General features: G+C 41.8%; 1 protein-coding gene across 2 annotated transcripts in view; it reads right to left on the reverse strand.

Annotated features, from left to right (window-relative positions):
* The window catches only part of tbck (TBC1 domain containing kinase), a 56,711-nt gene that overhangs the window by 25,972 nt on the left and 14,828 nt on the right, over positions 1–15,911 (reverse strand). For both annotated transcript variants that reach the window (XM_031277085.2, XM_031277086.2), the window contains exon 22: positions 13,468–13,629. In XM_031277085.2, the coding sequence (XP_031132945.1) occupies positions 13,468–13,629 (162 nt within the window). The remainder of the gene's footprint in view (positions 1–13,467; positions 13,630–15,911) is intronic.

Raw genomic sequence — 15,911 nt, forward strand, 5'->3', positions numbered from 1 at the left:
GGCAGCTTTTTACATTACAAGACAATGCTATGCCATGCTAGCACCTCTGTGAGGCTGCAATTAGGCACAATAGTGCTTTGAGCTAACATGCTAACAACAACAATGCTAACATTCTGATGTTTAGTAGGTATATTGTTTGATTATTAACTATCTTAGTTTAGTGTGTTAGCAATCTAAACACAAAGTACAGCTGAAGCTGATAAGAGTTATATAATAACTATATAAATAAATAAACATTTTGACCTGATGGTGGCACTAGATAAAAACTCAGAGGATCACTAAAGTAATTACAATTCATCCTGAGGGGAACAGTATTGCCTGTGCAGAATGTAATGGCATCCCATTGAATAGTTGTTAAAGCAACCATATTATGCTCATTTTCAGGTTCATAATTGTATTTTAAGGTTGTACCAGAATAGGTTTACATGGTTTAATTTTCAAAAAACACCATCTTTTTGTTGTACTGCAGTGCTCTCTCTCTCACTGCTGCAGATCCTCTTTTCAGCTGGTCTCTGTTTTAGCTACAGAGTGAGACCTCTTTTCTTCTTCTTCTGTACTATCTTTGATTGCACTTGCACATGCGCAGTAGCTCAGATGTAGATCATGTCAGCTAGCTAGCTCCATAGACAGTAAAAGAGGCTGTTTCTACAACTTCGGTCAGTTACAAGGTAGGATTAGCTGGGAGACTTCTAAATGAGGGTGCACATGTAAGTAGTTCTTTTGTAGATTATGGTGAACTTGTGTGTGTTGTAGCAGTGCTTTGCTATTGAGAACGAGGTAGCATGCTAGCGTTAGCATGCTAGCGTTAGCATTCTAACGCTACGAGCTAATGGTTGCGGTTAGCCTGCTCGTTTCGGCTCGTGACGTCACAAGCCGTGCCGATTTTGAACAGCTCACCCAGAGACTGAAGGCAGGACACATTCAGAAACCGTATCTCACTCTAAACAGCATGGATGGATTTTTTTCAAAGTTTGTATGTATGTGGAAGCACCAGAGACACAACATAACACCCCAAATCCCAGCAAAAGTGATTTTTTCATAATATGGGCACTTTAAGTCATTTCACTTAAAACCAAAATAAAATTTACAACAGAGATTATGCTGCTAATCTCTGGATTTTCATTTACCACTGACATCATTTTACTTGCACAAATGATTCAACTGCTGTGAGACAATAGAATGAATGAATACGAATGTGATTCCCTCCCTTGAATCAGACATAAAGCATACAAGATTATGTAGCCTAAATGGAGTGTGGGAGTTGCCGAAGTGAGCAGCTTGACCTTGGCATTTTGCTGCCATTAATAATCTTAGATAGTCATCCAGCAGGCCATTGTTTAGCTGGTGTCCCTCATCTGAGCTATTGTATCAAAATAAGTTTTTAGTGCAAAGCAACGTTTTCTTCTCCTTCCCCTAATGCCTCTCCAGCAGTATCCATCCTTTTCCTGCTTCTTGTGTTGAGAATAGAGAGGATTAGGGAACAGGGACTCGCTGGATTAGCCGAGGATTTGGGTAAATTAGGAATTCTTTTCTTCACAGTCTTTCGCACTGACAACCACCCTTTTTCATTCCCCTTTTCCGTGGATAATAAGAAAGTCGGCCTAATGAGTGCTCCTTGGTATGACCAGCACCTGGGCCAGGCTCAAGTGGATTATATAAGAGATGTATCTTTCCCCCCACTTTATGTCCCACAGCAGTGACAAGGTTAGGGGGTTGTCAGCTCTCATGGGCTAGGACCTCACAGACTCAGTTACAAGGTTCATTCCAGTGAAAAACACACTGGTGGTCTGAGATTCCTCACCGACAGGCTCACAGGCAATTCAGGGAAACACATTTTCCCTCCCTAGGGCAACGAATGCTGCATGCAATCACTCCTCCAGCTAAAAGAGGTAGTAGGAATGAGGAACAGGAGATTGATAACAGTTTTAACAAGCCCTGGGCTCAGCTGGGCATTCCAAGGCAGCCAATTCTGTTAAAGAGCAATTTTTCTTTTTAGTCAGACAAAATTACATTTCAGTGATTATGTAGAGGTGTTGATTGTGGGCTGTGACTTGTTGCCACAAATAGTAGAATGGCATTATTAGTCAGGAGCAACTCGGGGGAATTGTGTAATTGGATTGTGGTGCAAAGGAAGATAGACCTGACAATAATGAAGATGAGAGAATTGAGTGAATTAAAATACAATCTGTTGCATTATAATGTTCCAACCCTTGATATTATAACAGACAAACCATAAAATTTATTCTTGATCATCAACCCATAGATTATAAAGCCAACCATCGGCTGTGACAATTCCCTTCTCCCTTTTTGAATAGCTCTTTAATTGTACACCATACTGACATTGATAATATTGATAATTGATTGATTGATATTAAAGATAGGGGGCAGTGTGGAAAGCGATTATTGTCCATCCATCTTTCATACAGTTATACTGCAAACCACAAATTATATTTGGACAACACTTGAGGGAATGATGCATGCAGCAGCTCTATTCCATTTTCAAAATGGCACTAAGACATGAGAGCATGTTTCATTTGGTTTGATGAAACTTAGATGGATGATGTGCATTGTGTTTCTATGGATTTAAGTTGTGCATGCATCATTCTTGGAAGACAACAGTAAAGTTTCCATAATTGTGTCTTTACTAGCACTGCTCCCTTTTCAGTGATCAATCAATGTCCAGGGCTCTCATTTATCCAACATATTTATCCAGGATACAAGATCATGTAAACTAAACTGAGACTTAACGGAAAATTACGAAAATGTTTTGGGAAGCCACAACTGTGGTTGCTTTTGTTGAACTTAAATTACAAGATCAAAAAAAAAAAATGGGTTATGCATATATCCTGATCCTTGATGTTGTGGCCAAATGACCCAGCCGCACATGACACACAGAAGCACCAGAAACAAGGAGTACAACGGTTGTGTCAAAGCAATGTCTAAGTTGTTATAGTCTCCAAGGCATGTCCACAAAGCAAATGATGGGCTTAGTAGGTTAACTATTACCAGGATACAGAGTTAGAGTTCAGTAGGGTGACAGCTGCAGGAAAGAAGCTTCTTCTGAACCTGCTGGTGTGGGTGCGGAGAGACCTGAGACATCTTTGATGATGCTGCGCGCCTTACGCAAGCATCGCATGTCCTGGATAGTCTCGATGGAGGGGAGTGAGGAAGCGATGATGCGTTGGGCAGTTTTCACCACCCTCTGCAGTGCTTTCCGGTCATGGGCAGAGCAGTTGCCATACCAGACTGTGACACAGTTGGTGAGGATGCTCTCGATGGTGCAGCGGTAGAAGTTCACCAGGATCTGAGGAGACAGGTGGACCTTCTTGAGTCTCCTCAGAAAGAAGAGACACTGGTGAGCCTTCTTGTTCAGGGTAGAGGTGTTGAGGGTCCAGGAGAGGTCCTCAGAGATGTGAACACCCAGAAACTTGAAGCTGGTGACACGCTCGACCTCAGTCCTGTTGATGAAGATGGGGATGTGTGTGCCAGCTTCAGACTTCCTGAAGTCCACAATGAGCTCTTTGGTTTTCTTGGTGTTGAGAGCCAGGTTGTTGTCAGTGCACTACGAGGATAGGTGCTGGACCTCCTCCCTGTAGGCCGTCTCATCGTTGTTGCTGATGAGGCCAATCACCGTAGTGTCGTCTGCAAACTTTACAATGGTGTTAGAGCCATGTACAGGTGTGCAGTCGTAGGTAAAGAGGGAGTAAAGGAGAGGGCTCAGCACACATCCCTGTGGTACGCCGGTGTTCAGGGTGATGGTTGAGGAGGTGTGATTATCTAACCTAACAGACTGAGGTCTGTTGGTTAGGAAGTCCATAATGCAGTTACAGAGGGAGGTATTGATGCCCAGTTCACTGAGTTTGGTGATCAGTTTGGAGGGGATGATGGTGTTAAATGCTGAACTAAAGTCAATGAACAGCATTCTCACATAGGTGTTGCTATTGTCAAGGTGGGACAGGGCAGAGTGAAGTGTCGTAGAGATGGCATCCTCTGTGCTCCTGTTTTGACGGTAGGCAAATTGGAAGGGGTCCAGTGAAGGTGATAAGCAGGTCTTGGGATGGGCCAGGACCAGCTTCTCGAAGCACTTAATTATGATGGGGGTGAGTTCAACTGGGCGGAAGTCATTTAGACTTATTGCAGTGGAGTGTTTTGGCACCGGTACGATGGAGGTGGTTTCAAAGCACGCGGGGACAGCTGCCTGGGCTAGTGACAAATTGAATATATCAGTCCAAACCTCAGTCAGCTGCACAGCACAGGCCCTGAGTACACGTCCGGGATACCATCAGGACCAGCAGTCTTGCGTACATTAATCCTGCTCTGTGCCACACACACATCGGTGGTGGAGTGTGAGGGACTGGTGATCTGCAGAGACCACAGCCTTGATGGCCACCTCTTTGTTGTCTCTATGAAAGCGGCCAAAGAAGTGGTTCAGCTCATCAGGCAAGGAGGTGTCGGTAACAGGGGGGGTGGAGTTGGAAGCTTTTTTAGCTTTGTAGTCAGTGATGGCTTGGATGCCTTGCCACATGCGTCGCGGGTCAGAGTTGTTCTTGAAGTGATCCTCAATCCTTAGCTTGTGGTTGTACTTGGCTTTTTTGATGCCCCTATTCAGGTTAGCCCTGGATGAGTTATAGGCTTGAGCATCACCTGATCTGAATGCAATGCCCGTGCCTTCAGCAGGAGTCTGACCTCACTGTTCATCCATGGCTTCTGATTAGGGAAAGTGGTAATCCGTTTGAGGGTGGTGACGCTATTGATGTGAAAGTTTATACAGTCAAGAACGGAGGAGGCATATGAGTCAATGTCCGTGTGGGAGTCATTGGTGGCTTGAGATGTGACCACTAGGCAGCACGGTGGCTTAGTGGTTAGCACTTCTGCCTCACAGCTAGAAGGTAATTAGTACTACAGTTGAAAATTAGCCGACTGGCTAACACTGGCGCATTTACAGAAATGTTGATTAATGTGCATTGTCCTAATCAAATAAACTTACAAACTCTCCAGTCAGTATTTTCAAAACGCTGCTGAAGTGCAGAGTCAGCTCCCTCAGGCCACACTACCTACACTACTACATTACCAAAGTCCTCCTTAACCCTGGTTGCTTGTAATACTATTATTTTATTTGTAAACTCATTTTAAAATGCTCCAGACAAGACTTTATCAAATCCCCAAATGTAAATATGAATGTTGTGTCAAATTCGCCACTCACTTCCAACACTTAACCTTCAACATCAATGTTCTACTTGTCCTTCTGCTCGTGTTTTCAAGGTGTCCCTGTGTGCAATGTTGCCTCAAGCACTGTTTTTCTCAGAACTAAACGTCTATAACTAAAGCTCATCGGTTCTGTGCACAGCACTGCTCATTGGGACAGATGCTAATGTCCCGTGAAGGCAAATGCCGCTGCATCATCAGTAAACACACGGTTCCTGTCAGCCGGAGAGCTTCTCTGGTCCATTGTGAATCAATGAAGTCTCCAAACAAGAGAAAGTTATAGATTACCCGAGGCTACAAGACTAAGCAAATGGGAATCACAAAATGAGATTAATTGCCAACAAAATGGCAGGCTGAGATGTATTGCCTGCTCCAAGGCAAAATGTTGCAGTACAGGTCTTACATTTCATTTTATTTCAGACTCTGATATACTTGAGTGTGATATCATTCAAAAGACCTAATTGAAAAATAATAGTAACATATTGTGAAAAGGAAGTTGTGTGGAGGATGACGAGTAACTGTATATGAATAAACTATGTCAGTTGAGTCACACAGTACTATCAGTATACTCATCCTTCACACGACTTTCTCTTGAAAGTCTGGCTATTGGGGACATGACCTTATAGTCTGTATCACTTCCCTTAATTTTGGACCTCTCCTCTTTGTTGGAATATTGGCAATAGACGTCACAGTGTTATGTGTAATAGGCTTGTCACTGAGAACTATTGTCACTGGCCCCATTTACTGCCTAGAAGGAGGGAAAGAGAGGAGTGTGTCTGAATCATTTAAAAGCCACTGTCCTGTAATGTTATCTTGACCGTTAACTTTTAGTTAACGGTTGCAAACAGGAATGGAAAGAGCTGACTTTTTTTTCACAACTGAATGTCAAGCCTATTAATGTGTCTTGTAAAGTTCATCCACTTCTGTAAACCTTAGATTAAATCAAAATGTAAAATGCATGTTCCTTTACATTTTTACCACGGACAGTCATCACGCCTAAATATTAGGGGTGGAACGGTACACTGAAATCACGGTTCGGTTCATACCTCGGTTCAGACATCACGGTTCGGTTCAATGGAGGGAAAAGCAAAACAAAAATGCAGAAGGCAATTTTTTTTTATTGTGTTTGTCTCAGGCTGTAGCCTACCACCTAGTGTCATCCAGTCTCTCCCCTGAGCTAGCTGCAACAGCCTGAAGTGTAGCCTATATAAAGTAAGATGTAAACAGTAAACAATAAGTAGGCTACCCCACATCATCTCCAGACTCCATCTGGAACTTGTAAAAAAAAATAAGAATCAGCTAGTAGAGCGCTGCTCTCATATGTGAATGCACAGAGCAGGGGTGTTAAAAGAGCAGCTTCGGTTACACAGAGCAGTTGGCGAATTGTGGCGTTAGCTTCACACGCTAACAGCTGAGCTAGCCGCAAACAGCGAATCTAAGGGCGGAGCTAACAGCTAACGACGGAGCTAAAAGCTAATGGCGGAGCTAACAGCGGAGCTAAAAGCGGAACTAACAGCGGAGCTAACAGCGGAGCAAATGGGCCTGGAAGCCATTTGTGGTCGAGGCAAGAAGGGATACAGCTACAGTACGTCCGTGTTTGGTTGTATATGGAAGGGACTAGTTTTCTTCATGTGGACTCACTGGACCGACCATAGACAGTAGGCTAGGCTAGGCTATATAAGAAGGGACCGACTCGATATGTAGGTGGAGCTTGGGAGCTAAGGTGGGGCTACAGATTAGGTGTCCCTAAGACACGCGTATGTAACAGTAGTTCCACATTACATTAATTAATTTGCACGCGAGTTTTATTTATTTTTATACCGTGTATTCTCCGTGTAAATTCATGTACCGAACCGAGACACCAGTACCGTTTCAATACGAATACATGTACCGTTCCACCCCTACTAAATATAGGCTTCCATCATGTACAGGCTGAAATTAACAGAAATGTCAAAGATGATGTGTACAGTGTACCAGACATGAATGGTACAAAGTGGTTGATAATGTACTCCTACAGAAGCAGGTTTAGGTTGTCATTTGCATGACGATTCAGTTTAAAAAGGCTACTAGATTACAATGTATGGTGTTAATATTTGTTTGCTAAATGAAATCTTTAATTTATTCCTTGAGGGTTTAAAGACAAGATGTACATTAAAAACAGCTATATCCTATATTTTTTAAGTATGGTTCGAAAATAAATGATTCTATTTATTCTAATAATTCTATTTGATTTATTTTTCCTTGTAAGCTAAATACATAAATACATAAGCTAAATGGAGTGCATTTTTCTTCTTTTGTAATGTCCAGCCAGCATCAGGGTATGTTTTTGTGGCTTCACACTTGCAGTTTCTGTAGTTACAAGCATGTAGAGCATGTGGAGTCTGCTCTGAAACAAATGAATGTAAGCCTCAGTTGTATGAGGACATCAATTCTGCACGCTTGATAGCAGGAAGGAGCAGGTGCGGGCCACAAATTACAAGATATCTACCATAACTCACAGTGGGTGTGTGGGTGTGTACTCATAACTACATGAATACGGTGAGGCAGAGCACATACTGTACAGACTGACCTCCAAAACCTTGCTTCCAATAAAGGCAGGCTGACATGGTTTATCAGAAGTAATGCCGCATTTCCACTGCATGGTACGGCACAGCTCTACTCGACTCATTCTTTTTTGGTTTTTCATTAACAAAAGTTGTGATTAGCACCTGGTACCTGGTCCTTTTTTTGGTACCACATCAGTCGAGGTTTCAAGCGAGCTGAGTCGATACTACAAGATGGAGTTAAAACACTGCAGACCACTCATTGTTTAGAGAGGACTGTCACAAGATTCGTCACTTTTAAATAGCGCCTGCAATTTGTTTATTCTCTTGACCCAGATTTAAAAAAATGGCAGCCCACAAAACTACGCCATACGCTACGTATAGAGACGTAATAGAGAAAAGTAGCTGACACAACAGTGAGTTCAGTCAACTCGAGCCGAACCATGCACTGGAAATGAGGCATGATATAACGTACTTATGTAACACAGCCAAACCTACTGTATGTTTACTTTCATGTCTGATGCATTGTATCACATGCACTGCAAGTCTATAAATGATATACCCACTCAAAATATTTACATGACTGACATGAACAAGACTAAGGCCGGCTTCACACTGGGTGCGTGAGTGCGTCAGCTGCGTGGCGTGTCCGTTTTTATTTCGGCTCCCATGTTAACAGGTTAGAGCTTGCACACTGCCTGCGTGACACACACGTCTCAGGCGCGGCTCGAGCCACGCTGAAAACGCGTGCATCCTAGAATAGAACCGACGCCTATTTTTCACGCGACACGCAAGCGTGTAGGAAGCATTTCCAGTCAAAATAGAATAGGAAAAGATCTTTATATCTCATTTTGACACGAATACATATTAATAAATGACATGATGTTTTAAAGTCTCTAGGTTTTGACATAAATGCAGATATAAATGTAATTTAAAAAAATAATAATAATCGATTTTATCGTCAATACAGAACAAAATATTCTGTAGCCTATTTTGCCGTCAATACTGCCGACGTTGTCTTTGCTGTAATCAAATCAGTATATATTTATGTTTTCAAAATAAAAGCTCACGTCTGGTCCGCTATGTGTTTGTAGTTTGGTGTGTTGGATGTTTTTGAACTAAACAGTACGGCAATCATGCTAATGAATACAATAACTTTTTCAGCAGATGTCTTACTTACAACACGTTGGAGTTAGCAAAGCAGTTTTGTGTTTATGTGCGAGCGGGATTTATTCAGTTTGATAAATCCCACGGTAATGTTGGTTGGCCGAGACACACCCACCAAACCAGAGAAAACATATCTCAAACATAGACTTAATATATACAGTCTCTCTCTCTCTCTCTCTCTCTCTCTCTCTCTCTCTCTCTCTCTCTCTCTCTCTCTCTCTCTCTCTCTCTCTCTCTCTCTCTCCCCCGAGGGCTCTAAAATCCAGCTGTTCCACTAGCTGCTCCCTCTAGAGGTCTGGAGAACTTCCGTTGTGTAATCTGGATGCAGCGGTTTTTTGTTGCATTTCTTTTCTGGGTTTGTGTGCTTTTCTTTTTGCATCGTTTCATATTTGCAGCGCGTTTATCTATTTGGTTGTGTTGTGTGTATTTGCAGCGCGTTTATGTATTTGGTTGTGTTGTGTGTATTTGCAGCGCGTTGCCGCGCATGTGTTGTCAAATTAATTAAGTTGTTTTTCTTTTTGCATCGCTTCTTTTTTCGGGGTTTGCGTGCTTTTCTTTTTGCATCGTTTTTTAGGAGTGTTTATGTATTTGGTTGTGTTGTGGTATTTGCAGCGCGTTTGCTGAATGCTGCACATATGTTGTCAAATGAATGAAGTTGTTTTCTTAATTTTCTTGTGTTTTGTCTATTTGCGTGTGTTTTCTTAAGTTGCAGGGCGTCTGCCCCTGTCGGCCACCGTAGTATACTACTGCTTGAGTGCAGTAAATCAATGGAAAACATACATGTGTACAGACAAGGCTAGCAGCAGCAGCACCGTGTCAGACACGTTTCTGGTGTGAAAAGACAGAAAAATCCACGCAGCCGCCACGCAACAGAAACGCCACGCTCACGCCATGCAGCCAGTGTGTGGCCGGCCTAACAGAGACTACAGACAAGCTAGCAGCTCTGTGAAGCTGAACTTTGGTGTGGTAGTACTTTGAGCTAAATGCTAACATCAACATGCTAACATGCTCACAAGGGCACTACTAACATGCAGATATAATGGGTAACATGGTCACCATCTTAGTTAAGCATTTGCAATGCTAACATTTGTATTTAACCCTTAACATAAAGGATAGCTAAGGCGGCAGAGAATGTCCCTTGTTTTTGTAGGAAGTTGGTCATAAAAGAAACTAAATTTTGAGCTGATGATGGTGCTTGCAGAAATGTCAGGGGATCACTAAAATCAGTAGGCTTCATCCTTTGGGAACCATGTACAAAATCATGGCAACCCATCCATTTTTTGGTTGAGAAATTACAGTCTGGACAGCACAGACACTGACATTGCCATCGCTTGAGCCATTCTGCTAGCATGGCTAAAAAACAAACCCTGCACATTACAGCCAATCAGGCCCCAGTAGTAAGACCTCTACTGTCATTTAGTAGCAGTGATGAATATTGTGCTAAACCGTTACTGGTACTGGAGTGGATTTAGCAGTCTGTGTCTGTTGCAAGTTATATAATACTCTTTCGAGTGTGCTCCACCTTACTGGAAACTTAAGAAAACAAGTCCTGTTTGAGGTCAGTGTACAGCCCAAAATTCATTCCTAATATAGTTTAGAGAGAGTGCCAGATACTACACTGTAAGTAGCCAGGTATACACAAACTGTGATAATAAGGCTGGAAGTGATTTACAGAAACAAGCTGGCAGTGGTAGCCACTCTGAGGCAATCTTTCTACAGCTCTAGGCCAACATATTTTACCTTTATAAGGAGAGCTGGCTCTCCCTTTCCCTTCCGCCTCAATCACATGAATCTGTGGGACAGTAAAACACAGTGAAGTATGGCAATGCTGAATTTAGGCAGAAGGGAAGGCTGCTGGCCTAAGTTTACTGAGTTTACAAATCGTCCCCGTCTCTGCTGGTTTTAAAACACCAATGTCATTCTGCATTTCAGCTAGAAAATAGAGGACTGAGCAGCAATTTGAAATAGAGTTTGAAAGAAAATTGTTTGAGCTATCCCCCAGGCGAGAGTTACATTCTGAAAACATACATTATGAATGCCGCTCTTGGATTTTATGTCACCGATACTTTGCTGAAGTAATCTCCTTGTGCAGCTGAAAAGGAGCAGTAAAGAGGGCACTGTTTAAAAGACACGGTTAGGAGTCTTTACTCTGTGTGTCATATGCAGTTGACAAAAACATCAAAATCCCTGGGGCAATGGGTCAGTGTCTGCCTTTACCATGTTTAAAACCACTTGGACAGTCTGTTAAAAGTACTTAACAATTACATGTAACCAACAGAGCAAAGCTAATAAATATGCATTTCCATCAACCCACTGAATTCCTCTGTGATTTGTCAGCCCTCCTTCTGTGTCTTATTTGAGAAAGGAGGCAGAATTACTCCTCTTGCCTGCAATGCATTAAAACCTGCTGGGATTAATAACCATATTGCTGAGGTAAAAGACTATATTTCATTATCTGCCACCCCACACACCTAACTTTTGCACTAGGTGGTATAATGAGAGGTCAGAAACCTGTAATCTGCAATGTGCGTCATTATTTGAAATGATTGTAAATAAAAAATAATAAAACAGTTGCAGGTGTATCACAGGTGAGGTTTCTTATGCTGGATTACACCCATTCCTACTTTTTTTTCCACTGACAGTGCTATTTACCACCACCACACCATCTCCCTGTGTTAGTCAAGGATGGGAATAACGGCGTTATAAATAACGGCATTACTAACGGCGTTACTTTTTTTAAGTAACGAGTAATCTAACTGATTACTCTTCCCATCTTAATAACGGCGTTACCGTTACTGCCAAAACTAGATCTCTGAGTCTGAGCCGAGAGGCAAAGACTTTTTTTTACTGTTCTTCCTTGGTTAGTGGGCAGTGCACGACACAAGCGCATACATGCTGACGATTGGCTGAGGTTGAGTAAAATGTCATGGTAAGCCAATCAGAGGTAGAGTTGGGCGGGTGTTCGAAAGCTTGCATAGTCGGACACACAAGAACAACACAAGCGAGTCAGTCAACGAGAGAGAGACAGGTATGGCGTTATGAAATCAAGGACAGGGTTAACTTTTCCTGCTACAGATTTTCCACCGTGGTCAGAAAACACAGTGAGACTCTCGTTTCTCTCACTATATGACTCTAGAGTCGGTACTCGCTCCAAAGCTAATCGCCGTCACTCTCTCACTTCTCCCTCGCTCTATCACCTACTCCACACACACACACACACACACACACACACACACACACACAAGTATAAACATCAGGCCACTTACGTTATTTGCACTACAAAGAGTGTATATATTTGTTATTTATTTTTGGTATAGTGCTTAACAAGCATAATTTAATTTTGCCCAGTTGTGGCCCAGTGTTGAGGTGTTGTGTTATTTGTATCGATCCACTATATAAACATAATATCTACATACATGGCATTTGATTGGAGGCTAGTCTCACTTTGTCCCACAGCAACATTAAAATAGTTTAGATTTGTGTACATTGTTTCTGTTAATAATGTATTGTATTAAGTGTCCATTTCATTATAATATTCAGATTTATAATAAATAATTGAACATGCACATGTATTTTAAGTTCTGTTAAAGAGGGGTGGAGGTGGGGTCACATTTGAGCATTTAAAAATTGACTTGAAAGTAACGCAATAGTTACTTTCTGAAGTAACTAGTTACTTTCATAATTTGTAACTGAGTAACTAATTTAGTTACTTTTTGGAAGAAGTAACTAGTAACTGTAACTAATTACTTTTTTAAAGTAACTTGCCCAACACTGGTGTTAGTGGAATTTTTAATACAAATCCCTGTATCTTTGTATAAGCAAAGCAGACAGTTGCTTCATGCAACCTGCTCGCCTCAAATACCCATGCCAGCCCTTGGATTTATTTATTTGTGTCTATTGTTTTTTCTTGCATGAGTAATCCTGCATTTGTTGTCCAGGGCTGAAAAAGTGCCACTTAGCCTCCCTGGTTCATGTCTTATAGCACAGAAAAAGCCAATACCGTGAATTTACTTCAGTGGCTAAACAGTGTACATGGACTTAAGATGGACTTAAAGATATGAATGAAAATTATAAGTGATGGGAATGTTGGAGTACTATAGAGGTTGTGATTTCTGTAGCAGACAATTCCCAGGGTGCAGCGGTTGACTGTTCGACAGATGTGGAGCAGCGCGTGGCACGCCTAGAGCACATCGCAGAGAGAGTGTGTCTGTAGGAGAGCAGAGCTGTCTGCTTTGAGGATATCATTAACTGAAGACACATCAGCACACATTAGTATTAAAAAAATAGCCTCTTGCAAATGCCAGTTCCACACACAGATGGACAAACCTTTGAGTCAGGTTTAGGAAAGGCAGACAAAAGGATTTGTGTGATTCTTACTTGTTTGTAACTGCAGAGGTACAACGGCTTAACACATGCAGTAAATAAATAATTAAAGTTGTTGTTTATTATTGAGTAACATTTGGCCTAGCACGAGTATGGAACACACCTGAAAAGAGGGACTAAGGTAGGACATAGTATTAACAAAGATAAAAATACCAGCTAATATTCTCACCTGGCAGGTCAGAGAAGAGTAGGATGCACTCATTGAAGCCATTTGCCAAGAGACGGTCCCTGAGCTGCTGCAGTATGGCCACGCCGATACAGAAGGGGAAAGAGGAGTTACCCAGCAGCAGCGTGTCCCACAGGTGGAAGATCTTGTGCAGCGGAAACACATCTGTATGGCGGGTGCAGACATAAACACAACAAAGGGGAGATTTTACAATTTGACTAAATATGAGAATGCCTGAAAAGACATTTCCTTCGTACAATAGGATCCTGCAAGCGGGACAATAGCATGCAACATGCACACAGTGAGAAATGGGGAATCAGCTTGTACATAATGATTGTGATTTGCATGTGCATAGCGCATTTGCTTAACACGGCTATATGGCTTTAAAATGGGACGCTCGCTTAGCAATATTATGCATTGGCAAGGTTGCCTGGAGGGATATTTGATGTTGGGGAGGCAGCTGGGAAAATGTTTTTAGGTGGGTGTTGTTGTGGAAAAATGACAGGAAGAACATTCAGGGGGCTGAGTAGCTTTAGAGTAAGGAGCCAGCACAGGTTATTTCAAGCCAACTAAAACCACATCCTGATAATGTGTCCCACTGCAGTTCTTGTAATAAGTCATATTACTTTCAGTATTTGAATATTTCCTCCCTGTTTAGATTTATGCATGAGAACCAGTACTGTCCACCTGCTTCTATCATCCCGCGTTTTTTTTTAAGGTGGATGCTGGGCAGTAGACGTGTGTGTGGGTGTGTAATGTGACTGTGGTGAGGCTGAGAGAGCAGGAGGGGTGAGAAAATGCCTCGGAGGGTCCGCGCCACATTAGCAGTCAGCTGAGCAGACCAGTGCATGTGAGTGACAGGCAGTGTGTCTGAGTGTGTGTGTGTCTCCGTGTGAATTGAAGATGACCCTCCAACCTTGTCTCATATTGGATTGGGGACATTAGCAGTCAGAGGGGCACAGCTCCTGAATACTGGACTCACACACTGCCTCAGGGGGAGGATAAGGAGTAAAAGGGTCACACCTCCCACTCTCCGCCCCAGGAGTGGTCTGTGTGTGTGTGTGTGTGTGTGTGTGTGTGTGTGTGTGTGTGTGTGTGTGTGTGTGTTTTTTTTGAAGAATGAAATACCTCAACGCAAAGTGCTGATCAAGATTAATTTGGCTACAATGAAAATGATATTGAGAAGTCAAAACGTTCTACAAACAGATGTACTGTATAATGGGTCTGTACTTAGAAGACACAGAGGTTAAGTGAATATTATTTAATTTGTGACAATAATCTAGGACCCCGGGTAATATGCTCATATTTCAGAGATCCAACTGTGCCCTGTGGAAGATAAAAGTGTAGTGCTGCCATCAACTGACAAACTGCAAGCTGAGAACCAGCCAAAAAAAAAACTAACTTTATGTACCTCTGATGCAGCACAGAAGGTAAAAGGACTCATACATGATGCTAATTTGAAATCAACTGATTTCCACTATTAAGCAAGGAAACCTGCAATTATTGCTGCATTTTGTAATATTTTCTCATCTTCCAATCTTCAGCAAATGCAACATCTCAAACATGTAGACATCATCAAGATCTAAAAATGATCACAGAACTGTGGGTGCTAAAATCTTTTGGCCACCAGGACCTAATGAGTGACAGCTACTGTAAACAAAAGCTAACTTGTTGAAACTATTTTATTTTTATTCCCTGTACATACTGGAAAATGAGAAAACATTGCAAACACAATACAATACAATGTAGTCCAAGTTAACATCAAAAACTATACTCTTAAATGTCCCTAATTGTATTAACACTTTTCAACACTCTCTAAATAAAAGCTTGGTAGGTCTCAACAGAAGTCGAACATTACAAGCTTCACAGCGGTAGCATACTGCAGGGCTATTCTAATGGATTTTATTAGAGAGGTGCTTTTTGCTTCTTTTGTAGTAAGAAGCTCATAGTAGATCGTTCTGCCAAAAGGTCCTCATGACCTTTTTTCAGCTATTTTAGATTTTTTTTTTTTTCAAAGCTTTCAAAGACAAATCTAGCAGCATGAGTGTTTATCTTGACCCCTACATCCACAGCTGTTCTTGGAGTTATGTTAAAGAGCGAAAAGATGAATGAGTAGGATGTGGTACAGAAAATCCAATTTAAGGCACTCAAGATCGTAAAAATAAAGAAGTCTTTAATAAATATGGGCGTTACAATTTGTAAAAACACATCACGCACCTCCTCAAGGTTCTCCTAAGGGAGGAAAGTTTGCAGAGTGTTGATGCATTTTTCTAATGTATTAAATCCATATCTATTAAAGGCTTTTTATTTTTACCATCCTGGAATAGAGTGTCTGGAATTGATTTTGTCTGCCACGTCCTACCCATGGACCTAGACATACTGTATTTTTCCTTCTTAATGTTGCCTCGAAACTCCTTTCACAAACTGTAGGTTAGAATACATTGTGT

The sequence above is a fragment of the Sander lucioperca genome, chromosome 4 (genome assembly GCF_008315115.2).
Source record: "Sander lucioperca isolate FBNREF2018 chromosome 4, SLUC_FBN_1.2, whole genome shotgun sequence".
NCBI lineage: Eukaryota > Metazoa > Chordata > Actinopteri > Perciformes > Percidae > Sander > Sander lucioperca.